Consider the following 27495-nt stretch of genomic DNA (forward strand, 5'->3'; position numbering starts at 1 on the left):
GTCAACCCGTGTAATCCGCCTCGTCCCGACACGGCATTATCACGTGCCACCTCCACCTGTAATTAAATACTATATATATAACCCGTTTAACCCGTCTAATCCTGCGAGTTGTTCACGATTGAACTTTCATGAACCGGCCCGAGTCCGGCACGGCTCGTCTTATTAGGCATGCAGTACACGGGTTTAGAAATAACCAAATCATCCCTCCTGAAACTCGGCACGACTCGTCTGGCCCGCTCGTTTAACAGGCTCTACTTGCAAGCTTCAAACTAATTCATGCATGTGTTATTTGTGCTTATGGGACATGCTTGTCCAGAAATGCCTGAGCTAGATTGCTGAAGCTTACACGAACTGAACTAGATGCAGCATACCTTTTAACAATATTCACCACTTTTGGTTTCAGAACATCGTCCTGGTTCGATTCATCACATAAATAGCAGAGCGCAGCAATTGCATAGTGACCTATGAATATGATTTAAATCATCAAGCCATTTAAGGATCCAACTCATATAGAATGATTATATATTAGAATGTCTTTGTTAATTATAAGCAGAAAGGCAGTATGTTGATTTCCCTCATCATGGATTCTGATAGCAGATAAAAGTTTCAGATGTTGAGTGCCTACAGCTATGTTACTCAACACATGTTTACTCGGAGATTTGTTTGGAAAATACTTTCTCCGTCCCAATTTATATATTATGTTTGATTTTTTTTTACGGTCAAATTCATCAAATTTTGACCGAAAAGTTCACATAGTATAATATTAAAAATATTTATAAAAATTATATAATTAGTAGTATGTTTAATCTACTTTATTATGCATTTTTCAATTTTTCAAAATAATAAAATAATGAGTTTTTATTTACGGTCAAAGTTGGGTCAATTTAATCATTAAAAATCAAATACGACGGAAAAATTGGGAACGAGAAAGTACCAGATAAGACTTTGAAATTTTATTACACTGTGCACCAAGAAACATAATATATATTTGAATAATATTGGCTATAAGCGAATATAATATAGTGATCCAGGTATAACGTACTTCAGAGTTTATTCCTTATATTTCATTTTAATTGTCATTTGACTTTTCTGCACATATTTCAAGATCCATTGACTGTTTAGTAAAAATTATGATTTCTAAAATTTCATTTTGTTAATAAAAGTTTATTCTAAAAATAAAATTTTAAAAATTATAATTTCAACTATAGAATCAATATATTTTGAAACATGTAAAAAAAACAAACTACATTAAAATGAAACGGATGGAGTATTAACTAGGATATTATATAAAATTTGAAAATTGGTACACGTCTTTCTGAAGTCCACGGGGTTATGGCCAAGCTTTCTGAGGTCCTTCTTGTACATGATGGGTGATAGCAGGTTTTGCGTGTAATTATTGCGGAAACAGTTTTTTTCTAGAGTTTGTTCCAGATACATAACTGCCGCCGAAATTACAAGAAGAAACAAAAATAATATAATTGTGTAGTGCTCTCGTCTCTTTTGGTGGCTAAAAGTATAAGATTAATATACGCAATTTATAATTTGGTTTGAATTAAATACATGGATGTTTAATATAATAACAATAAGAAAAGGCATTCCGCAATTTGCAAAAGGTACTTGACTGACTATTTGCAAAAGGCTCAAGACTTTTATATTTTCCAGGAGGCTCAAGTGCAATGTATTAATAAAGTATATGGAATTTTAGTATTTTAGTATTAGGCCACAATCCGGTACTTGCCATAGTAGCACTTCCCACTCCAATCTAAATTTGCACTTGCACGCTGGTGAAGAGACCGCGAACCCAGACAAGAAGAAGGAGCTGGCCTGTAAAATATTTCTATGATGTAACGTATTTTATGAGATTTTGTAACGAGATTGTAAACAAAGGAGCCACCCTAAATTTGTAACGACTTGACAGCCACTAATGTAAAGAGATACACAAAGTTTATAGATATATAAAAACCAAATTTGAACGCCTTGCAGTATTTCTGACAGGAGACTTGATAAACACTTAATTATAAGCAGAATTCCGTTGCATTGAGTGATTACTGCCGCATTTGCTGGATCTGTAAATATATAGAGAATGAATATATTCGCTATTAAGATCATATTCTTCAACATTGGAAATAAAATAAGTGTAGTGTGTATAGTACATTATATACCTGGTGAAGTCGGTAACTTACCACCACAAGAATTGCAAATGCCGCCAACATCAAACTGTATAAGTTTCTCACTGGGCTTCATTATGCAGTCTAGGAAAAGTTCCAAAACATTAAGCTGCTTAAAATCACAAATACTTTTACTATGAGGCAAAGAAAGAAGCCAGGAATGTCTGTCAAAGTAAACTACTGCATACATTGGGGTTCTGACATGGCGTAAGAAAATGTATTTGTAAGGTTCGTATGCAAAGTTCGATAAATTGGCAGCAATTCTTTCTTTTGTCTCTGTGACCACAAGTATAGATCAGAACATTTGTTAAGGTCAGTTATAATAATCATATTGACCAAACTGAAAATACTATCAAGCACAAGTTTTGGCTAATGTGCTTTTATGTTTACAATATATTATTATACTCCACTCGGTGAAACACCATCAAATATCTAAAATTAAGAAGAAAAGTTGTATGATGAAGTAGAAGCCTCTATGTAGCACTTGAAGAACAATGGCTAAATAACATTCTTTATTTAAGTAAAATAGTAGCCCGTCTATTTGAAACTTGAATACTACAGCTTAAAGGACATTGGTGATGCTAAGATTTATTCTGAGAAGGCATCCAATTGTTACATCAAAGATGTAGAACCACAGACTAGAAAATGACGTATATTTGAAGTCCTTGCAAGCAATCAGGGCTGTAGAATTGCACTTGAAGCTTAATAAGAAAGGAGGGTTTTTGCATGCGTGTTTAGAGGTCCCAACGGCGACATAGGAGAGAACGGCAGGACCAGCATGATCCTTCAATTCCGGAGAGACCCAATATTTCTGACTGAAGATAACAGGCAAATCAACTTTAGCCTCTGGCTGAAAAATTTAAGATTATGTCTGTACTTACAAAGTTGCGTGGGTGTCCTTGCTGATTAGCACATCGGTTGGCTGTAGCAACCACAACTATGGGACATCATCAACACAGAAACAAATAATAAGTTCTGACAAAATATATAAACAAAAAGTGCACAGGCTCTCTTGCAGAAGGAACGAAGGTTGTGAAAAGAAGAGCAACCAGGCAGGTGAGGAAAAAAATGCCACGGATCAAATGAGGTTACGTTGAGGACCAGAAACAGTAAAACAAAAAAGAAATACAAAAAAGATGCACCACTCTTCTCTGCTGTCATAACACAGAATGTATCGGACAACAGAGTAACTGAACTTATGCCAACTATACGTACGCAATGCGAGTAGCCTGGAAGATTACCCTGAACCAAGTGGTTCTTTTGCAATGTTACAGATGTCACAAATGAACAGACTGCCAGCACACACGACAAAAAAATAATAGTACGCTGAAAGTTTGTGCTCTGGTTTTTGGAAGGAAAAAAAAGGAGGACATACAGTTTGGAAAATTCAGATCAGAGCATATCAAAATCAAGGGGACTCTGCTGAAATGGTAGAAGCCTTGCTAAGCTTATTAAGAAAGAAGAGTACCTATAACCGGGAATTTACGTAAGGCTACATATTAACAGCAGCAGTCCTAAAAAAAGTAAAAAGAAAGTATCTAGAAAGAAAATGTGGATACTTGACAGTTGACACATGAAGGATCAAAAAACAACAAAGAAGGCAACAATTAATCCCGGAAATGGGAAAAAGGAGTACAGAGATGTTACTTCTTGCTATTATGAGCAATAACAGCGTAATAATTATCCACTTGAGCAATTCCTTAAACAATAAGGAGAACATGAATAAACATTACATACCTTCACTTGAGGCATTCTAATAGTACGAAAAAGAAACAATTGATGTCAAAAAAACATATCAATGAGTACAATGTAGGATAGTCTATAACAAAATGACAAGGATTAAATAGTACAAACTGCAAGCCTACATATATGGTACTAAAACGCGTTAAACTCCATTTTTAGCAATCTAAAGAAACCTTAACCACATTTGAACTAATAGAAACGGTAAAGTCACACACAAACACATATTACTAGTACTAGTCAGAGATTTATGAACTCTACATACTCGAAGGTACTGCACACTGAGTTCCATATTTGGCGGTGCGCTCTTCTTGTCTTCGATTATTAGTGAATGTCTCTCATTTGGCTAAAAATACCTAAAATAATCTCGATAAATCCTACTTCCTGATTGCAAAAACAAAACACATTACCGAGTTATATTAATCAAAACAATTAATTGGAACTGTAAAAACTGTACCCCGAACGAATATGAAAATTTTCAAAATAACTCACAGGATCAAATGACTCGAATTACTTGCACAGTATAACAACTTCACATTTCCGTTACGAGGCTCACATTACACTACTAAATTATGCAATACTGCGGGCATTAATTAAACAAACCAAGTGATTGAGTCAATTAAATGTAGCAACTCAATAGAAACCAAGAACAACACCTATACTATATAGACTGCATCGATATCATCATATATTTCATCAATTATTCATCCATTACAAGTAAGAATTTTACAAGAATCAGTTACAAGTTGGCAATATATATTTGTATTATTTGTTCGCCTGCCAGAGAAGAAATCACCGTTTTCAATTATCTGTAGCTTGGACATAATAAATATAAATAAATTAATATTTTTTTTAAAAAAAAAATTAATCAGAAAAGGACCCATCATACAATGAAACCGACCCGACCCGAACCGATTATAAGTTTTGACCCGAATGTTTCAACGCCACTCCACTTCACCTTGATCAACCAACTACCCCAACATAACAAACCCAACAAACCTCCTCCTGTAACACCAATTCTCCATTTCCGCATATACATACATACACTCTTTATATTCTATACATCCTCTCCACTTCAATGTTACCAGAAGATGATGCCAACTCCTCCTCATCAGATAACGACTCAATTGACCAAAACCCTAACCCTACCACTTCAATTGACCAATCTCTCGACGCTATTGAAGGTCAATTAACCTCTATCTCACTCAATCACCACCACTTTAAACCCCATATTCCCCCTCCTCATCCCCAAATCATCCATACATTATCTTCCGATTCGCATTCGCAACTTCAACAAGTAGCAGTAGTTGAAAATCTCGAAAACATCGACACTTTACCTCCCGATTCACATTCGCAACTCGAAGAAGTAGCAGTAGTTAAAAATCCCGGAAATAATGATATATTACCTTCGGATTCACATTCACGAGTCGAAGAAGTAGCTGAGAATTCTGGAGAAGTAGATACATTACGTTCGGATTCGAGTGAAGTAGAAGAGGAAGTGGTTGGGAATTTGGTGTCGAGAGGGGGAGGAGTGTTGGGGAGGAATAATTCGGATGTGGAAGTTGAGGTGGAAGGGCAAGGGAGTCCGAGTAGTAGTGGATATGCTGGTGGAAAGGGGACTAGTAGTAGTAGTGGGATAAGTGGCTCAGGTATTGAGGAGATTAGTGGCGATGAGGTTGATCGCGGTGAGGTGGTTAATAGGAGTGGGTCTTTTGGCGGTAGTGTGGATTCCGAGTGGGTTCCTGGGAAACGCCATGTTAATGAAGTTAGTTCTCTTCAACCTTTAATGTTTTTTTAATTGTTGCGGTTTATTTATAGAAGGTTGTTTTTAGAATATATATATACACATATATCTTTTTCTATGTGTGAAATGTAGTGTTAGTTTAAAGGGGAAGTGTAATGTACATTGTGGTTGGTGATGCAGCTGTTTGAGTGAATTAGGACTTTGATTTATAATATTAGTTTGGTTATCGGTAGTCTTTGGTATCAATAGAATTAAGAACTTAAGTATGAATTTTCGCCAGTGCAAACCTAATGGTCCAAATTTAAAATGTGTCTATATACTGCAATTAATGTGCTAGTTCATAACTACAACTTTAATTTGATTCCTATTTCTTAATCTGCATTCTAAAGACTAAATTCATTTTCCTAAACCAGTAACTTAGTTGCGTCAATCCAGTAACGTAGTTGCATCAATTAGAACATCCTACTCTTTAATCCTCTCTGCACATTTTAAAAGAAGTAGCTGACTTCCAACTTACCTGAGAACTTTATCTTTTGAGCCAACTCCTCCGATGTATTAGGTTTCCGGCTCTAGAAAAATTGCTAGTAGACTTGTTGTAATCAATTTGGGGAGCTTGCATTCCCTTTTCTGTCATTTCCTCCAAATATTTCCAAGCCTCAACAGATCTTCCCTGCCTTGTAAGCCGACCAATGAGAACAAATTAAGAATTATCATTAGAGCAACCCCCCTTCTGGTTTGCTTCTTCCCAAGCTGCAAAACTCATGTCAAAGTGTCTTGTTTGGAAAGATGACTTCATCATCATGTTGTAAGTGTGGATAGTTGGTTGATTACTGCTCTAAACCATATTCTTGTAAATTTGATAGCATCATCTGGCATTTTGCAATTTGTCATCAGTTTTTTTAAAGCAGTATAAATCTGCCCATCTTGTTAGGAGCCTTTTTTCTCATCTTCTTTAGTAATCTAAAAACTTTATCCGGTCTTCTTTACATTGCCAAACCCGGTAATGAAGCATGTGTAAACTGAAGCATCTGGTTCGCAACCATGATCAAGCATTTCCCACAAAGTACTCAACACCTCAGTCCATCTTTTCTTGATTGCATAAATACCCGATCGTAATTGTGTAGCTTCGAACATTAGGTGCCATGCCCTTTGTATTCATCACCTTAAAAAGCTTTGTAGCATCAGACACTTTTTAATCCTATAATAAACCTTCACGCATCGTATTATGAGCAAAAAAATCAGGTTTGATGCCCTTGTTAATTATTTAATTTGACACCCTCCCTGCATCCATATTATTCACTTCACACTACCCATTAAGCAAAATTGTGTAAGTCTGTAATTTAAGGGTAAATCTCTCCTCAAATTATCCAAACAAAAGTTGGTATTCTTTATGAGAATTTCTAATTAGAAATCTTATTGATCATTGCTCACTGGTCAGCGCATTTATAGTCTTTTAATTTCAACTTGATTATAAAATTTGATCCAGTTGCAGAAACATCAGTGAGAAAGTCCAGCGTTTGTAAAGTTTGGACTGAATCTTTCTGTTAAATCCGTATCATCATTTTGCCAGAAAAAAAAATGCCTCTTCTGATCTCTCTAGAAGGGAATATCTTAATTATTATCTTTTTGATTCTTCACTCTTACAAACAAATAATGGTATTCTTCGTATCGAACTTGTCTCTGTTTCCTGGAAAAGAGTTATAAAAAATGCAACACATCCAATCATTTTTTAATGATATTTTTGATATTACCATTAATAACAACCTCTATGGTCTAATTACTAATATTTTTTTGCTAAATATTAATAATATTATTTTAGTATAATTAGATGTTACAAGTTTTTGTGCTACAATTTTTAATATTCAGTGATTGTATTGATACTAATATTTCAATGCATCACGCACCAATAAATTAGGAAATAAAAATACATCCCTAGTTGCTTACTGACAATACATGAAGTTACTTAAAGTTATTTTACAAATTGTAAGTAAATTTTTTACCTGCAAGTAGTTATCTGTTTAAATTGTTTAATTAATTTTGTGGTCTTGTTAATTTTTGTGGATACTAGAAGTTACTTGTGATAATTTTTTTTTATTTGAAGTTATAATTCCAGAAGCAGATCAATATAAGCTGATTTTTATTTTTAAGCCAGTTTTGACTTGTAAACTATATAGACAAATAGGTAAGTTCGGACATTCCAGCTCCAATTTGAAGCGTATGTGATCATCTTGGTATCATTTGTTTATACCAAATAAGGTGCTGCAAATTCTTTGACAAAACTATCCTTAATGGCAGTCTGTATTTGGCTATAAAGTTCTGAATTTACAAAATCTGTCTCGGTTAGAACTTATATATGGTTCATTGGATTGACCTTACTGTCTGTGGAAGCAGAATATGGCCAAGGAGGTTTATAATGGAAACCTTTTCAGGTTTCTATTTTACTTGCAAAAAATATGACGTTTTTCCTCCTTAATTATGTAATACTGGATATGGCCCAGAATTGAATCTTCTTTAGTGGAACATGTAGAGTAATACTTCTGCAAACCTTAAAATATGCGGGGAACAGTGATCTACTAGTCTTCAATATAGATATCACTATCACCCCCCGCAAAGGCAAGATTTGGGTTCATCACTTCACTCCCCCAGATTCCTTGTATCTTCCATTAATTCAGAAATTGTTTTTTTTTCTTTTGTTTTTACTCCTAATATATTAGAATCTTCCTGATTCTCTTCAGTTAGGGGAGTTTTTGCATTCCCTATAATTAGTTACTGTGCATTTAGCCCTACATTCTATTGGCAAGATGTTATTAGCCACCACCGTATCAAGATAATACGCCGGCATATCGAGATTTGAGTACGAATGTTCCACCAACAAAAATCATGATCGCGTATTTTCTCTATTTTATTGACGGACCTTTTGCATTTAGAACTTGGAATTTCATCATTTTTGTGTTTCATATAACTAATCCTATAAATAAGATTAGTGAAGATTATTTAACACGTTGTAACTGATACAACTTCTAGTCACTGTTTAAAAAATGAAATGCAGGATGATGCTTCTGTTTCATGGAGGAAAAGGAAGAAGCATTTCTTTATCTTAAGCCATTCTGGAAAACCAATATATTCAAGGTCTGGAATCTTCCGCCGAGAGATTTAGCACAATATCAGTAATTTTTTGTGATTCTGTATTTTTTCCGTGATTAAATGACTTAATATATTTGTTTCTGCTGATTACTTGAAGATATGGAGATGAACACAGACTAGCAGGATTTTCAGCAACTTTGCAAGCCATCATTTCCTTCGTGGAGAATGGGTACTTCAATCGCTTCACAATTTTTTTATTATTATTTATTGAGTTTTATGTAGATGAAATGAAGGTTCGGTTTTCTAAACTGGTCTTTTTTCAGGGGAGATCGTGTGAAGTTGGTTAGGGCGGGAAAACACCAGGTCAGTTAATATCTTGCATTTACTTGATTTCTGTGGAATTTATATATATATATATATATATATATTAATTCAGCAGAATGAAGTTCTGTGAGTTCCTATAAACAGAACATGTTTCTAATTGTTTGCTCTCCATTTAGCTGATACTGGGAAATGCAGCACTATTGGTATTAATATTAATATCTGTTGTAGTGGGTTAATATTAATTCTTAAGTCTTTGATTAATATCCAAAAAACTCTCAGTTTATGTTTTTTTTGTTCTTTCATTTCATGTTTACTTTGAGGAACAGTGACTACCATCTATATTTAACATGGATTATAAGAAAAGATTAATGGTAATTGCAAATAAAAATTACCTTGTTAATGTTAATTAAAATTTATGATTTATAAATGTATTATGTATGTTATTTTGTCTTTGGAAATACTGCAAATTAAGATAGAAATATGGCTGGTTATATGTTTTTTTTTGAATTGGTAGATAAATGCTCATATGTTTAAATATCCTTGTATTTCAGGTGGTTTTTCGTGTTAAAGGACCTATATATCTAGTTTGCATAAGCTGTACAGAAGAGCCTCATGAATCCCTCAGTGAACAACTGGAACTTCTTTATGGCCAGGTACTCCCTCCTTCCCGCCCAATTCTTTAAATTTTCTATTTAGGTTGTCCCTTTGGATTCTTTACATTTCTAAAAGTAGTAAAGTTTTAATGACTGAAGAAGGTAATTAAAGCCACCAAATTCCTCCCACCCTTTGAAATTTTTGTACTTTGTAAATATTAATTGGACCCACTACTTTACCCATTTTTCTCCTTTCTTAATGTAAAATTATGTACCAGAAAATGAAAACATAACTTGTTACATTATTTGTTGAGCCAAGAGCTCAGATTACAATTGCTTTTAACGAGACAGCTTTAAGTGACTCGATTTCATTCGTAACCTTTATGTATCCTGGATAATTTATAACATTGCTCATCTCTTTCTATCACTCTCTAAAAAATTAAAATGTAAAAAATTAAAGTTCAATTTTGGTGTTCTAAAGCAGGACCAATAAATTTAGAGCATGTCAAGTGTTTTATTCGGGAAAAGGAGTATATTTGTTGTTATGTTGCATAAGTTTAATAGTAGGATGCTTTTAATATACAAGAAAGTGAATGTGTTTGTAGTTACACTTCTGTGAAGGGGATAGATGGTAGTTTCTTACTGTCTCAATTCTTACAAATACAGATGATACTTATTCTGACAAAGTCTATAAATAGATGCTTTGAGAAGAATCCGAAATTTGATATGACGCCTTTGCTTGGGGGAACAGATGCGGTGTTCTCTTCTCTCATCCACTCGTTTAGTTGGTTTGTTTCTCTCCTCTACTTCTGCAGTCTATTGAATGTAAAAACAAATTCATCAGATAAATATTACATCATGTTATAATTTTGAATTCTATTGGTTAATATACAAACGAAATTGATTTTGTAGTACAAATTTGTGCCATATCATTACATTTTGTGACTTAGTTTTCTGGTACCTTATAATTGTACTTAAGTTTTTCTTTATTGGGTAGTTGGCAGTTGGCTTTATAAATTTGTAAAACCTTGATAGACCTTGATAGGTACAAATTAGTAAAAGTTTGTTAGATGCAAATTTGTTGTCTACTAAATTTAAAATGAAAGTGTGAAACCTAACATGTGCCAGGATTCATTGTCTGAGTAGTTTACATCGGTATAGTTGCATTACAATAAAAAGTAACTTTTATATTTATTAATATACAGGTCCGTGCCTCGCACGAGTACTGAGACACTTGTATGTATATATTTGCATACATATTCATCCTTTGATGTGCATTATATTTATGCGTGTCGCAAAAATAGTATAAAAGCTTGTTTTTTTATAATATTCCTCTATTCCATATATGTATATATACATGCATGCTCATCTATTATAGGATATAGAATTTCGTATTCAATGGCTAAATTATCTAAATATATATTTTAATATACAGTTGTTGCACACAATTTTCTGTATCCACTACCCACTGATCACTGATAGTTATTGAATATCAAATTGTAAGTCATAATAATATCTGGCCACTTGCCTAAATTCAAAGAAAGAAAACGAAAGACACGCAAAAAGAAAGAGTAGATAAGCAAATAAATAAGTAGAAAGTAGAACGACCAGAGGGAGGGAGAGAAAACCCGAGAAGGGAAACGTTGTCAGTGGGAGGAGCTACGCTTTTGGTGAAGTCACTAATAGAGTCGTCTCTAAGTGACGAAGTGAAATAGGAGTTACTTTAACCCAACTCGAATTGGTTGGGTCAAATAATGTATGGTATGGGGTAAAAGTTAAAACAGACCTGGGCATGGCTGAACACAGGGGGTTGCCTTGCCTTTCTAGGCAGGATGCTGTGGGGTCAGTACAAGGCCTATGATATCCATGGTAGTTCAACATATGTTCAAGTTATTGTGACTTCAAAATAATCTGAATTAGTACTTGTCAAAACAATTGACAAAATCCTGGAGTTTATGTGCGAATAATGTGAAATAGTACATACTAAAACAAAAATTTCACTTTAACTTACTTGCAATAAAGATGAAATAGGACGGTATCTCACCACAGGGCCTTGTACTTTTAATAGGCCATTATCCTGCTAGTTAGAGATTATTTGTCTTACTTTTGTTCTTCCACCACTAAATTTATTTTATATGGCAATCAATTCGTAGTTGATGTATATTATTTATTATTTTTTATGTTAGGAACTGAGATGGAAATAGGTGAGATTTTGGGCGTTCCTATTTCCTACTCCCCAAAGGAAGGTGATTAGGAATAGGCAGGAGTAAGGGATGATTAAGAAATAAAGAGGAAATTAATTTTCCGAAGGAACAATATATGTAATTGTCATTACATATTTCTGTGTAAACCAACAAGTCGTAGGAAATGAATACGAATACGAATTAAGAACCTTAAGTTATATCCTAATTAAACTTGCACTTTCTAATCCTACTAAGGTTTTAAAGGGTCCCCACCTAATTTGTTGAGATAAGGAATGTAACTTTAAAAGAATTGATTTTATATCAAACAACTTGAAAGTCTATAATTGTTCTGTCAATACAGTCTAGTAGGCTTTTGCTCTGACACGGGCAATCACAATCTCTGCTAATGTTGAAGTCAAGTCTGACGGGGTCCAACCTGTCCGCATTAATTTTGTACTATACTAAAGTTCAGAGTTGCCAGTATACACATTAATTGTGTACAATTAATACTTATAAAATTCAGATGTTATTGAAATTAGCTATTCTCCTTTATATAAATTTTTATGACTTCCAGTTTTTTGGGATTAAATAACTTCTGTGCCATTAAAGATCAACCAATTCTTGATTCAGGAACCCTGCCACTTTTCTTCATGCCTACTCATGTCTTCCCCTTGCTTATGCAACAAGGCAAGCCGCTGGTGCCATATTGCAGGATGTTGCTGAGTCAGGTGTCCTCTTCGCAATATTAATGAGTAAACACAAGGTTTCTTCCTTCTCTACACCTCCATTTAATCATTTTATCCTGTTCTGAGGGTCAGAGCATCTTTTGAATTCAATTTGAAATGCAGGTCATCAGTCTGGTTGGTGCACAGAAAGCATCTCTTCATCCTGATGATATGCTCTTGCTGGCCAACTTTGTGATGTCATCTGAATCATTTAGGCAAGTAATATTAATGCAGTGCTCATTACTAGAATTCGTTAAATTTACCTTGAAGCTTTTTAAGGCATACTTACACCCTAAGTTTTATGAAAAAGGATCTTTACTTTTTAATCTATAGTCATTTTTAATATTTGATTATACTTATTTAGCCAGGTAAGCAATCAATCTATGACCTTATGGTCCATTTCATATCAACCACCGACAAATATCTGTGAGAAGTAATTGCTAGTTCTGTACGGATAATATTTTGCATGCTTCTGGTGGTTTCATACTGTTATTTATGGAATGCACAATATGACATTATCAGTGAGCTACATATTAAGTCTACTTTAACCTATAGTTTCTTATGAATTTGGTTTGTAGTTTATTAGATGATATCTATATTAAATGTATTTTAACAGTAAAGTTGAGTGCATATAAAAAAATATGTAACAAAATGAACCAATTTATATTGTGTCCTATTTATAGCTTCCACCTTATAGTAGATGTATTTCTCTTAACATCCAAATAATGTACTATCCGCTCAGAGGATTTTTTGCTTGCTCTTTTCGTACTTGTGCTTTTCTATTAAATCATTTTCCTCTAGTTTTTATTCTGGTTATGTCGAGTTTTCTACATCTTTAATACATTATTATTCTTAGAAGTTTCTCTAAATCTTCATGTCTACTCTGTACTGCAGTGACCGACCTAACATCTCTAATTAATTGATGTTTGCCTTAATTATTTTAATATTATTATATTTAAATCCCTTCCAAAATTTATGACTTGTTAGAATATTCCATTCTTGACATTTTTTTTGACTTATTGCAGGACATCTGAATCTTTCTCTCCAATCTGTCTTCCAAGATACAATCCAATGGCATTTTTATATACTTATGTATATTATCTTGATGTGAGTATGGCTAGATTTGAGGATCATCTTCTCATGCACAGCAAGCTTTTTTTAATTTTTGCGTCGAGTTTATTAATATTTCTAAATTGATGATATAACTACTGTATGAAACTGTCATGGTTTTCCGAATATTGCGAGGACTAAGATTTTTCGTTTTCTGTAACAGGCTGATACATATTTGATGTTGCTAACTGCTAATCCAGATGCATTTCATCGTCTAAAAGATTGGAGGTGTGTTTTTACTATTTTGTCAATATACTGTATTATTTGATTAATCAAATAATGTTCAATGCATCCTCTTACAATTATTTCTATATTATCCATGTTTGATGGCAATGTCATGTTCATGACTTGATTTGTTTTTATTCTTTATATATTACAGCCAAGTCTGTTGATTTTTTGTAGGATCCGTATCGAAATGGTCCTTCTTAAGTCGAATGTTCTTCATGAAGCTCAAAGGTCGATGTTGGATGGTGGCATGCGTGTCGAAGATTTGCCTGTTAATCCGTCTCCTCGCTCCGGATCTTTGTCATCTCATTTAGGTCAACCTAGACCTCCACCAGACTCCGCAGATGGGTGTAAGGCACTGTTAGGTGGTCCTGCTGGGCTTTGGCACTTCATTTACCGCAGTATATATCTAGATCAATATGTATCGTCTGAGTTTTCATCACCAATTAACACCCCTAAACAACAGAAAAGGTAACATCATAGTTACTTGCACTGTGTCCAGTTTTCTCTAAAAGCTTTGTTAATGCTGTCGCTTGTGTTTCTTTGGCAGATTATATAGAGCATATCAGAAGCTGTATACTTCTATGCATGATAGAGAAATCGGTCCTCACAAAACCCAGTTTAGAAGGGACGATAACTATGGTAAATTGCTTAGATTCAAGATAAACTTAAGTTTACTTGTACTTATAGGCATAAACTGCTAGTTTTTAACTGCACTATTGTTTATTATGACAAAATTATTAGTGATGGGTACCTAGAAATCTTAACTACGGAGACATATTCTTTGTCTTAATCATCTACAGAGTCTCAAGACATAATATCATTGTCTCAGGGGTTCCTAGTCTTTGCCATTGTGAAGCTACGAAATTCGATGCTGTAGGCTTCAACTTTCCCCTTTTACCAAAAGCGAGTTACAGTCCTAACAATATATAAATTCTTAGAGAACATTTCTTGACCAGGCTTCTTCTTTCTTTCTATAGATAATGTCAGTAATAATTTTGAGCCTTTGACTAAAGGAATAATTATCCCCCTAGCATTATGAAGACACGTGTAGGATTAACAAGGCGAATCACACACACTCACACCCCCAACCGACTTTCCTTGTACACCTGATGACCTGCTTGATAGGCTAATCACTTTTCTTTTTCCAAGACACCCTTAATCTCACCAGCTGGCACTGAATTTGACATTAGATTAAGGAAAGGCACCACTGTACTAAGATATATTTAGGTATATGGCAATAACTTACAATTTTAGTGGAGGACTTGCTAGCAATTCATTTAACTACAAATAGAAGAAAGAAAAGTGGATAAAGTCAGATAATGGTTATAAACACCGACTGCTTTTTTTCTTTCCTCTCTTTTCTTCTTCTTTTTCTTAACTTCAGTAATTGTAATACAAAAGACGGTTTTTATCTTCCATCTGTCTAATTCTTGAAGTTTGAGGGGTTATTCAACACTTAAAGAGGGCGTTTTCTGATGATTTAAAGGCTTAATGACCAGGAGTTATAGTGACCGAGTCAAGAGTCAACAGTGATTGCAAAACCATCATTATCACTTGAGCTTCTTAAAGCTTAGGAGTTGTGTACAAAAAATTAATGGTAACAAATGTGATTATGTAACAAACCTGTTAGTAGCTTTTTTGCCGATTAAAATTCTAGAACAGCGAAATTGTCAATTTATTTTTTAAAAGAACTGCATGTTCTCCAATGGGTCACAGACGCACAGTATAGGTGAAGAGTCAATTTTACACTTTTGTATTAGTGGTTATCTAGTGTGTCGTAAGTACCAATATAGGCATCAAGAGGTCTAGGGATTTGGTAAGATCAAGGTGCTTTTGCTAATAAAATTGATGATCATGTAGGCTAAGAATGATTTATTGGTACTAGTTCGACCTTGCATATATTGAACTTTATATTTTTAGGTTCTTTATACGTCAAGTTTCAAGTATAAGTATCATAAGAAAATATCCTGTAGCTTTGGCATTTCCCCTAGTCGGGCTCGGAGTTTCTAAAGACCACCTTAGAAAACTTTTCTATTTGTAAATACACCTTATTTAGTCAATATCCATCTTACCAGAAATTTAACTGTACGGATGTGAATATCACATTAAAATATGTGTAAATTTTCAAAATATCTATTGACTTGCTGACTTGGATAAATCCTTTTCTTAACAAAACATATACAGTTAATCTCTACCATCAACATTGCATAACAAATGCTACTACTACTATAAAACCCATACTTTACAAAAAGTTACATGAAATCGTTATACTATGATTTCTCGACCTAAGCTTCACATCCGTACGATTAGATTACAAAAATAGGTCATTAAATATCAATTTAGACCGTGCTAGAAAACTTGTCTATTGTGGCCTTTAGAACCTGTTTCCCCTACTGATTAACTGTATATTTTGATTATATCGTATTTTTCTTGTATTACTTTTTAGTTCATTATACCTCCGCCTTTGAAGACCTAAACCCTAGGGTGTCTCTTGTTAGATGCAAGCACCATGTTTTGCTTGCTTTTTTCCTTGGACTTTATCCTTGCAGCCTTTTGTTATATTATGTAAACCAAACATTAAACTTTCAATTTTGCATGAAGAAAATAGACTAGGGGTGGAAGAAGGCTTCTTGTCTGAATTTTGGAAACATGTGCAAGTAATGTTTCCAGAATTTTCAGTCATCACAATTTTTTAAAATTAATTGTTGGTATCACTTACTGCAAGCTTTATGGTTTATCACTTTGTTTTTCAATTTAATTAATTCCTATTGTGTACGTGAATATATTTCAATTCCAAGGAGTAAATCACTGATCTACGTATTTTGTGAAAACTCCACTTGTCCAGGAAAGTTAAATATCAAATTAGACAGGGGTATCTGAACTATAAAATTTGGAGGTTAAAACTTTCTGCTAATTTGTTTGCTATTTAACCATTAACTATCTTAACCATTTTTGCTCAAGATGATTCTTGAAAACTTCATATAGCCTAGTTTATGTAGGGCATACTATCAAGACAAACTGCAGGATTGTAGATTTTGATTCTTGAAAAATCTTTATTAATTTATGGCAATATACAGATAACCTTGCACGGACTTCGGAGTAATCAATGCGTATTTGGGATACTTACATCCTGATTTACCCAATGGACTAAACTTAATTAATTCTCTTTGTATTCTTGTCCGTGTTTTTGTTCAAGTCCTCTTTTATAATTAAAATTAATATTATGATTCTTGTATGTGGCAGTTTTACTCTGCTGGGTTACTCAGGATTTTGAACTTTATGCAGCATTTGATCCTCTAGCAGACAAGGTATGTTTCTTGCTCTAATGTACAGTAACCTTTTCTTTAGCAAAGAGTACTAAATCCTACAATGTGCACCTCTACCTTTTTATGAAGTTTGCTCTCTGGTAAAGTAAATAACAGGCAAGTATGTTTACAAGGTGAAAACTTTCCACACGTCTTTAAACATTTGACCTGCAGATATTGATAATTGAATCATCATTAATATCTTTTTGTCAATTGAATTATTAAACTCTCAACTAACAATAATTGCAATGCGTTATCATTATTGAATATCAAATCAATTTAATATGAAAATGAGGTATTTGACTTTAGAAGATACTATATCTTTTACTGTAGGACATAAGTTAGGTAAAACATCACACTTTCATACATTCCACGATTTTGTACACATTCTTTAGCATGTTTGATCTTGGCAATAATGCAATTGAAGGATGTGCTTGAAACATTTCTAGTTTAAAATTAATGAAGAAAAAAGAAACATACCTGGCTTAGCATGTGCAACTCTTTGTTTTTTTTACTACTCAGAGGACCACACTTTCAAATCTTAAATTCTACGACAAAAAGAAAGTACGTGTTTCTATTAATCTATATATGAAATCAAATATTGATTTTTATTAATAAATTATGTTCTTCAATAATATGCTTGGGAAACCAGATATTACTTCTTTTTTTCTCTCCAGTAGCTTTTGAGTTCTTATTGGGTGGTACTTAACCCTATTATATTTGAATTGCAGGCACTGGCAATAAAGACATGCAACAGAGTCTGCCAATGGGTTAAAGATGTGGAGAATGAAGTTTTTTTGTTGGGAGCAAGCCCCTTTTCATGGTGATGTTTCCAGAATAGTATGTTATTCATGTATACTAGTTTTGGTTTTTTGAATAAGGTTCTAACATGGCAAGATTATGCCAATCTTAATATATCAATCATATTAGTTCATTGAATGTATCATCAGATGTATTCCTCATTTGTATGTCTGTATGCTGAGTCTGTAATCCATATCTAGGTATATTTATGAGTCTTTGTTGAGGCCAACTTACAATTTTGCTTATAAAAAGTATCTGAATTGTTAATGTACCACTGTGATAGCCTGAATAATATCCTGTTCTATAGCATCTCCAATAGCGGCACTCTCCGCCAAAACTTGCCAAAAATGCTTGCCACATGGCACCCTTGCAAGCACCCCTGTTGGAGATGTTCTAATTGAGCAGGTTAATTGCTTTTGTTATGATTTGTTAGGATAGTCTTAGTTTAGCAAGCATTGTTAAAATTTAGATCTGATCAAATCAAAAATTGTTGCTCCCTCGGACTTAGTTTTAGAATCAAGAAAATTGGATCTTCAGTAGTTCAAGATGGATACAGATGTGCCTGTATTAAAAATTCAATGTATTAAGTGTGTACATGTATTTTGACTTCAGTTTATAATGTGCAACAAATAGCTGAGCTTTGTCTTATTTATTGGAAGCTGCAGACATGCTGCTAGTGGAGTATGGATCAAGATAAAATTTGAATTTCAAGCAATGGATACTTTGTAATCTTCTAATTCTGATTGCTGTTCAAACTTCAAAGACAAATAACTTGCATCTATATTGATTTCAGATAGAGACATACTCATCTAGATATAGAAGAATATAGTGTTGTCCATATTGGAATGGAGGTAGTATTTGACAGGTTTATGTTCACCAACTATGTACACTGATATTTTTGGTCACTCTAGGTCTAGGCTGCAGAAGTGGAAGAAACTGTTATTTTTATGTAAAATAGAGTAATCATACTTGATGGTGTAGTTGGTTTTGTTTACTTTGACCAACACTAGACACTAGATTCTTGTGAGTTCCAGCCGTTCTTTTAGTTGAGTGATATGATATGAAATGAAGGTCGGATGGAAAAAAAATTATACTCCTACGTTCTTTTAGTTGGATGGAAGTATAATTTATGAAGATTTGAAAAGAAAAATGGGTTTTTTATTAATATATCTCATTTTAAATATGGATTTACAAATGTGTCCTGTTTATAATTTTATTTATAAATATATCCTATTTTCAAATTTTTTAACAATTTTATGTTAACCATGGTTAATTTTACTATTTAACATTTTTGTATGACATATACAACCTTTAGTCTTAACTTCATAAATTTTATATTTTTAAATATTACTACTTTACTTCTTGTAAAATTATATAAATATAGAATACTTAATTAATTAATTCAAATATAACATATTCTTGCCATGAAACTTTTTAACAATGTCATACTATTTGTTTTAGTTGTGTCTCACACTAAAAGTCATCATCCTCACAAAAGTAAATATATAGATGCTCAATACCACGTGAAAAATTCAGTCAAAACAATTAAAAAAATTCAAAAGTTTCAAAAGTAATTAACATGACTATGGAAAAAAATCAACAATCCAAATAAACTAATTCAACTATCAACTTCCACTCCAACCCTTTTTCTTTTTGAGTTAGAGCCTATAGGACCACCACCACACATAGTTTTGTTATGCCCAGGTTGCTTACACTTGTTGCAGCACCTTGTTTTTTTCTCCTAAAATGTCTCATAATAAGCCTTTCTTCTATTCTTTCTAGGCCTACCTTGTTTTCTAATCAGCAAAGGTGGGACAAGAATTGCTCCAGGCTACACAAACAAATATAATGATTATTAGTTATCTTAAAAAATTACTTATATAATTTAATATAGCAACTCTTTAGTATAAATTCTTTTTCCCAATCATCAGTATCTTCCAAAGGTACCATCTCTGATGCATATGTTATCTTATAATTATCCACAGAATAATATCTAGCATAATAACTGAGAATCCACAAAAATAAATTAATAATATTGACATGTACTAACAACTATTTTATTATTTATTTATTAAATTGAACACTTACTCAACCCAATTGAGTCTGTTCTGTTGCAAAGCACATACTGCATGTTGACAAGGAAAACCTCTCAACTGCCACTGCACACAGCTACATGTTTTTTTTATCAAGGTCAACGGTGAAAATTGAAGAGTGAATGCTTTTAACTTCATAAACCTTGCCAACAAAAGCTCCTGCTACTTTGTACTCCCCTGTTTTCTTGAACATTATTTTTAGTAATTTCTTGGCGCTAGGAACCAAATCTCCAAAATCCCAACCAACGCATGCAGTTCTTCTCTTGAAAAACAACCCCATGACCAATTGACTGTACATTAATACTAATGTACAAACAGGTTTCTCCCTAATTTTCGTAATCATATTATTAAAACTTTCAGAGAAATTGTTACTCAAGTGTTCACAAGAGTTGTTATGTGTTCACAAGAGCTGTTATGATCAAAGAAAGCCCTACACCAGCTTTTAAGATCCTCTCCCATCAAGTACTCAAAAGCATTAACAGTTTCCACCATCATACTATCCATGTGTGCCTATAATTAAAATTATTTATCTAGCAATCTTTAATTAATGAAAATTATTAGAATTTATAAAAAAAATAGTAATGAAGAACATCACCTCAAAGTGTTTAGCTTTATAAGCTCTAGCAGCATTCCAGAACATAGTGTGAAGTTTAGAACCTTTAAAATGTGATTTGAAGTTCTTAAACATATGTCTGTGATCAATTCAAAAATTAATGCAAAATCATGTATTACAGAGGTTAGCTAACAAGAAATATCAAAATGTAGTTATAAACCTGAAACAAAACCTGTGTGGTGAAATATTAACACTTACAAATATTTTAATTTGCATGAAAAAAAACATGTAGTAAAATTTAAAAACTACAACAATATTGTACTAATATATGAAGTTAATTTCTCTGAAAGAGAAAAAGTATCTACTAATTTTAAAACTAAAACAATATTAAACACTTAAATATGTATTGTTTTGTAGTTTTAATGTTAATATATATTACTTTATGTACTAACTTAATAAAATATGTATTAATTATCATAAGTTAAAAACAGAGAATACCATAAACTAAAAAATGTACCTGCTGTATGTGTAGGTTGCAATTGACTTTGGATTGGTTCTTGTAATCATTTGACATAAGCTTGGTACTAGTTTGAAACTTTCATCATAACTGTCATTAATTTTATCCAGAACATTGTTTCTAGCCTTCTATGCAACATGATAGGGAATTAAGGTGTTGTGACTAGCCCCGAACTCATCAGCAATCTCATCAAGTTTGGGTATAATTTTGCTATGTGATTTCTTCATATTTTCAATCAAATACTCAACCACAAACTCATGATTTGCACTTGAATTCTTTCCATTAGGATCGCCAACACAAGTGTGATGTAGGTCGCATTTTCTTATACTCCAAGTTGGCTCACCAGGGATCTTCCGTGCGTATATAAACCAGGGACACATAATTGGTTGTCCAAAATTTTGACATACAGCTTTGATCCTAATATTGTCACTTTTATGAAACTTGCATACTATCCTATTAGATAAACAATATTTTCTGAGAAGTTTTTGAAAATCAGTCTTGTCCAAAAATTGCAAACCTACTTCAATTTTATCATAAACAACTTGTTCATCATTTTTTGGTTCTGAAAACAACTCCGGATCCACCAAATCAGCAGAAAAAAATTATCAAATTCACTATCATTCAATAATGGCCCAATACTAACATTACTTTTTGGAATATTAGAAAAGTTCTCAGATGGCACATTGTCATTAACTATAACATTTTGCTTTGTGAAAGTAGGAAAATAACTTTCAACTTCTTTCTCATTATCTTCATCATCACTTCTGTTTTTCATGCTAAAATGATAAAGAAACTCATCCCACTCTCTATCATCTTCACCCTCACTATACATAAGTGGTTGGCTCCATGGTTGATCTTCAGGATGGCAATCATCTTCTCCAAAATTCTCAAGTTGTGTAATTGGTTTTTGAATCACACTGAATGCTTCTTCAACATTATCAACTTTTTCAGAGACCAAATTCCAGAAATTCGGATCTAGGCCATCAACATCCATACTTATAAAATCTTGATTACTCGCAACACGGGTTTCACACATTAGACTTGACTTTTCCACATGACTTTCAAAATCCAACACCATCTTTGAAATATTTTGCTTTAGTATGTTAGCTTTTTCAATCAAACGTTGACTTTTTCTTGGAGTGTATACTTTGGTAGATGGTTGACAAATCAACTTTTTAGGTGTTACACACCTAATTTGTGGGTTACAGGTCAAGGTTGATCTTGAAGCTCTGTTATAATTAAAAAAAGGAAATTGTATTATTAAAATAAATTAGAACTGTTAAATTTTAGAAAAGAGAATAACAAATAAATAATCAAGAAATATTACCTCATAGAATTGGATGATATAATCTCTTAAATCTTCTCTTTCTCCATAATTATGAGAGAACACAAATAATGAGAAAATACTGAGAGGAGGTAGGGGGATGTGTATTACGCGGGAGTGTAGACCTGATAAAAAAATAACTAGTAAAGGCGGGAGTAGACACCTAACATAAAAAAATTTGGCGGGTCATGTTACGTGGTTACTTAAAACTAATCCCTAATTTATTAACTTATCTGTAAAATATTGGGGATATTTTAGTCAATTTAAGTAGATAAATATACAAATATATAAATTATTTATATGTATATGAGTTATATAAGAGTTAGAATTTAATCTTGAGATATTTTAATAATTATTAAACAAAACAGGATACATCTGTAAAGTAACATACTAATTTGGGATATGTTATACAAATCCCCAAGAAAAATTGAGAGTTGGATGGAATTATAGGGTATGTTTGGCCGCAGAGAATAAGTTACTTATTCGCTTATAAGCCCGTAAGTACTTATTGACGAGTGTTTGTTAACCCAACTTATAAGTCGAATTTACAACGTATAAGCTGATAAGTTGAATGTTAGCAACGACGTACTATTTCTCAGCTTATTTTGATTTTTTACTTTTTTATTAACTTCATTTTTAATTTTTATGTTTTTATATGTCTTTCTAATTTAAAATTTACGAATTAAGATAATTATATTTAAAATTTATTTATTTTAGCTCAATTAAGTAAAAAAATTATGACATTTAACCAAACACTTATTTAACTTATAAGTATCCATCTAATTATCACTTATAAATCTCTTATTCATTTTAAGTCATAAGTTACTTATTTTAAGATTTTTCAAACGGATACATAATGTATGAAGATATTTGAAGGAATTTAGATGTAGAAGAGGAAAACGGAATTGAGAGTGTAGTTTGAATTTTATTAAAATTGTAAAGAATATACAAGGAGATTTTAGTGTCTTTAACGAAATTATGTAGACGAAAACCAAATTGTGTGTATTCAGAAATTGTGTACTTGCGCTTGCAGGAAGAGGGTCTGAGGAGCCTACGGAGGTCAAGAGTATTTACTAAGAAATTCTTTGATATGTGTGAGGGATGAGAGGTTGACATTTTAGTACTACACAATTATATGTTTTAAATTTTTGGAGAACAATGTCAGCTAAGTACAATGTTGTGAAGTCGCCGTCTTTGGGCATGTTTGTATAAGAGTTTAGAAGTTACTTATAGGTTTTAAATTACTTATATCTTATAGGGTGCCCTTCCACAGCCACAGGTGGTTCTAATAACCACATGCCGCATTGTTATATTGCGGGAGTATACCGTTTTGCTTCAATGCGGGCTACGCAACGTTACATTGCGGGAGTATTTCAGCTTTGACTCAATGCACCTAATGCAATGCTTCATTGCTGCAAATAATTTAGTTTTATTTTTATATAATTGTAAAATAATAGATAAAAAATATATAAAAAATTTAATTGATGTAAAAATATTTAATATATTTATTATTTGGTTGTTATATTTTTATTTTGTATTTATATATTTCTATTAATAAATTCTTTATTTTAACAAACTATTACTTAAAATTCGTGAAATTACAGAACAACCCCTTCCGCAATGATCTATTGCAACTTCCACAATGAGTCATTGCGGCAGACGAGACCCGGGTTTAACGCGTTTCTTCCTGAAATCCCTAATTTTATAATAACAAAAACTTAATTCAGCGACAGCGGGCGATTTCAGGCGATTTCGAGCGATTTCAACATCTACTCCGGCGATTCAGCTACTCAGGTATGATTCTCATCATCTACACACACGTATACATACACATAGTTACATACTACCGCAATGACTCATTGCTGCTTCCGCAATGAGTCCTAGGTGTCTGTTTTGGTGTTGATTACTCGATATTCTTGGCGGAACCGGCCGCCTCCTGTCCCTTTTCTAAATCTATGGTTGATGTCTGTTGGTTATCATCAGTCCTATTATGATTAATTATGATATAAAATAACTTGGTTTAACTTGTTAATATTGCAAACAATAATTATTTGATCTTGGATTTTTAAGGCATATATATAATTAAGGATGGTTTATATGTTATCCAGCATACTCTGCTGATAAACACATTAATCCCGGAAGTGTAGATGTTGTTAGCATTTAATTATCAGAGTGTGGAATGACACTTCAATTGAAACTACTGAAAGCAATGATCTGCTATGCAATTCCAGATGCTAAATTTCAAAGATCTGTGTTTATTTGTTTATTTAACAAAGTGTACAGGGGATGTACATGTATAGTCTTTGTCTAATTTTTTTATGCATAGTCTTTGAAGTTTCATTTTGCAATATTGATGATTGTTTCAGAAGTTTATGTTTCATTTTCTGTGATTATAACGAATTGTACAAATTGTTTGAATTATTTGTTTATGTATGTATATAATTCGAATTATTTGGATTGCGTTGTTGTGAATTTGGTTGCTAAAATATGATACGAGCAGAAAAAGCCTTGTATAGATTAATCTTATGCCTTGTATATGCTTTATTTTGGTTTTTAAAAGTTTTAATGGTTAGTAGTAATTTGACTCGTTTGTGCTAATTAATGGTTCGAAATGTACTAGTAATAGTTTGGCATAGTAAGTTGAGATATGTTATAGTGATTATACAGTGGATGGAATGCTTGTTGATTGATTGATTGGTTGTGGCTAGCTTATAAACGAATGAGTCATGCCAAATTTTCAGTAGGACTTAAAATAGAAAATAACGGTTCTATAAATGTTCCGTGTTTAAGTTGGGATTATATAGTATTTTTTATTGTGCACTTTGCAGTTACTATGGAGAGTGAATGCGGGCCTATTGTTAGATCACTCTTGATGATGCAGGATGATCATATTAGTACTGCCATATGGGTGGGAGGTGTGCGGGATAAGCTGGATGTACGGCAATACACAGCTAATCATCAACAGTGGATACTTTCGGATCCCTAGCGTGAGTTGCTGAGCCAATGGGGTTTCTCGGCTTTCACGAACAATCGTTCAGTTCCTCATAACGATATTCGTTTGATAACGGCCTTAGTGGAAAGGTACTAATTTGTAATCAATTTTCTCATTTATTTGAATCGTCATTGGCAATGTTTGTGATGTTTATGTATGAATGCAATTGCAGGTGGAGGCCAGAGACTAACACCTTTCACTTTCCATTTGGTGAGTTGACCATCACCCTCGAGGATGTATACATGATTATGGGCCTTCCTGTTAAGGGTCGTCCAGTTACTCATAGGGAGCTTGACGCTCCGAAGGCGTATTGGATGAGGGAATGGCAGGATGCAAGATTGGATGAGGTGGGGCGTAAAGATATGTATAGGGACGGGGTCAAGCTTTACAAATTAAGGGAACAATATGCGGAGCTACCAGAGTGGGGCGAGAACAGGATCTTGTGGTTTACACACGAGCTTATCTTTTATACATCATTGGGGGCATGTTGTTTCCTTCATCGAGTCGATATACCGTGCATCCGAGGTATTTACTTGTATTTGTTGCATTTCAGTTTTTAAATTATAGTTTATAGCATCTTAGTCCTTCACTTGTCCTTTTTTCTTGATTTTGCATATGAAGCCCTGTATTCTCATTTATTTTCAATTTGACACTATAATTCTTGTAATTGGTGCATTTTAGTTCTTAAATTGTAGTTTATAGCATCTTAGTTCTAATTTGACATTAATGTCACATTGTTTTTGCATATCATGCCCATATTTTGCCCTGTATTCTTACTTACTCTGTATTTCCTTTGTCGCAGGTACTTACAGCTCATCCAGGATTCACCTCGGATTAAATCGTATGCATGGGGAGCTGCTGTATTGAGCTATTTGTTTAGAGGTTTGACCAAGGCTGCTCATAAGAGTGCAACAGCACTTAATGGATGCACGATGCTACTGATGTTGTGGGCACACGAGAGGTTATTACCTGGTGCTCCTAAGATTGCACCTGGGGTGGAGCTTGTTTGGCCGAGGGCTTTGGCATGGGCTGAGCCGAACCCTAATCGGAGGGAGAACCCTCACCACATACAGGTACTGTTCTTTTTTGCATATTTACTATTTGAACTCTCCTTCGACCAAACATTTGCATGCTTTTGAACTATCCAGTTTCATATGTTCCCTTACTATTTTGCATATAGGTCAGTACCGAGGGGATTTTGACCGATTTGAGATGAGTTGGCTAACATGGGAGCCTTATCGGTTATTCTTTTTAGTTCATGCGTTACTAAGTTAATGATAATTGATAATTCTTTGACTTTGTAGTTCATTTGATCATTTATAATTGTTTCAATGTTGCAGGCCCATCCCGAAGCTGAACTCTCAGATGTGCAGTTGGCCGGTCTGCATAGTTTATATGATTCATATGCAGTCCAGCGCATTGGGCCATCATTATTGGATTGTGACTTTGTTTTTTACCTTTGCTGCAATGATGCTCACTGGTTTTTGTTCATTCTGGACATTAAACAACAGAAGCTCCTTTTAATTGATCCTCTAGCTGAATGGGGGGATAGTCTTAAGAGTATTTCATCTCGATATATATATGACATGGTATTCTATGTTCTTCGTAATTACTTTACTAGTCAATTTACATACACTTGTCATTGTTGGTTACTAATTATATAAAACCAAACCTTTCTAGGAGTGCATAGTGCCAGCTATGTTGCATTACTTGGATCCTTCCAGATTTGATGGACATAAGATGAAGATTCATTTCGTACAGGAATGACCGATGCAGTCCAATACCCATGATTGTGGTGTGTACGTGTGCAAGTACATGGATGATATACTTAATGGCATATCGTTGAGAGATGCTGTTTGGGAGCCTGTATTGGGTATTTGGACATTCCGGTATCGCATAGCTTGGGAGCTTTCAAAAGGGCTCGCTAGACGGATAAGTGACTATGGGATCCAGCAGAGGAACAGGGGACTATAGTTTATATTTTGGATTTGTTGCGGTGTTTTCTTTGTTA

The 27495-nt window shown here is 33.5% G+C and overlaps 2 protein-coding genes across 3 annotated transcripts; one reads left to right on the top strand and one right to left on the bottom strand.

Moving 5' to 3' along the window:
• Positions 1-295: 295 nt before the first annotated feature.
• LOC141696078 (uncharacterized) lies at positions 296-4200 on the bottom strand. Its single transcript, XM_074500266.1, has 6 exons — positions 4174-4200; positions 3906-3921; positions 2371-2444; positions 2184-2277; positions 2001-2066; positions 296-462 (listed from the first exon to the last, which is right to left on the bottom strand). The coding sequence occupies exons 1-6, from the start codon at positions 4198-4200 to the stop codon at positions 296-298; spliced, it is 444 nt and encodes a 147-aa protein (XP_074356367.1).
• Positions 4201-4866: 666 nt separating this feature from the next.
• LOC141697386 (vacuolar fusion protein MON1 homolog) lies at positions 4867-19028 on the top strand. Of its 2 annotated transcripts, XM_074501739.1 has the most exons (15): positions 4867-5673; positions 8702-8781; positions 8894-8965; positions 9060-9099; positions 9612-9713; positions 10320-10441; positions 12467-12599; positions 12685-12776; positions 13587-13668; positions 13835-13899; positions 14074-14367; positions 14447-14538; positions 17143-17207; positions 17936-18027; positions 18671-19028. In XM_074501739.1, coding segments are annotated over exons 1-15 (2019 nt in total). In that variant the 5' UTR covers positions 4867-4986; the 3' UTR covers positions 18672-19028. The 2 variants fall into 2 exon arrangements, with proteins under 2 accessions (XP_074357840.1, XP_074357839.1); XM_074501738.1 differs by lacking the exon at positions 18671-19028 and having other exon boundaries at positions 17936-18276.
• Positions 19029-27495: the final 8467 nt, after the last annotated feature.

Source organism: Apium graveolens, chromosome 11, assembly GCF_009905375.1.
Source record: "Apium graveolens cultivar Ventura chromosome 11, ASM990537v1, whole genome shotgun sequence".
NCBI classification, from domain to species: domain Eukaryota; kingdom Viridiplantae; phylum Streptophyta; class Magnoliopsida; order Apiales; family Apiaceae; genus Apium; species Apium graveolens.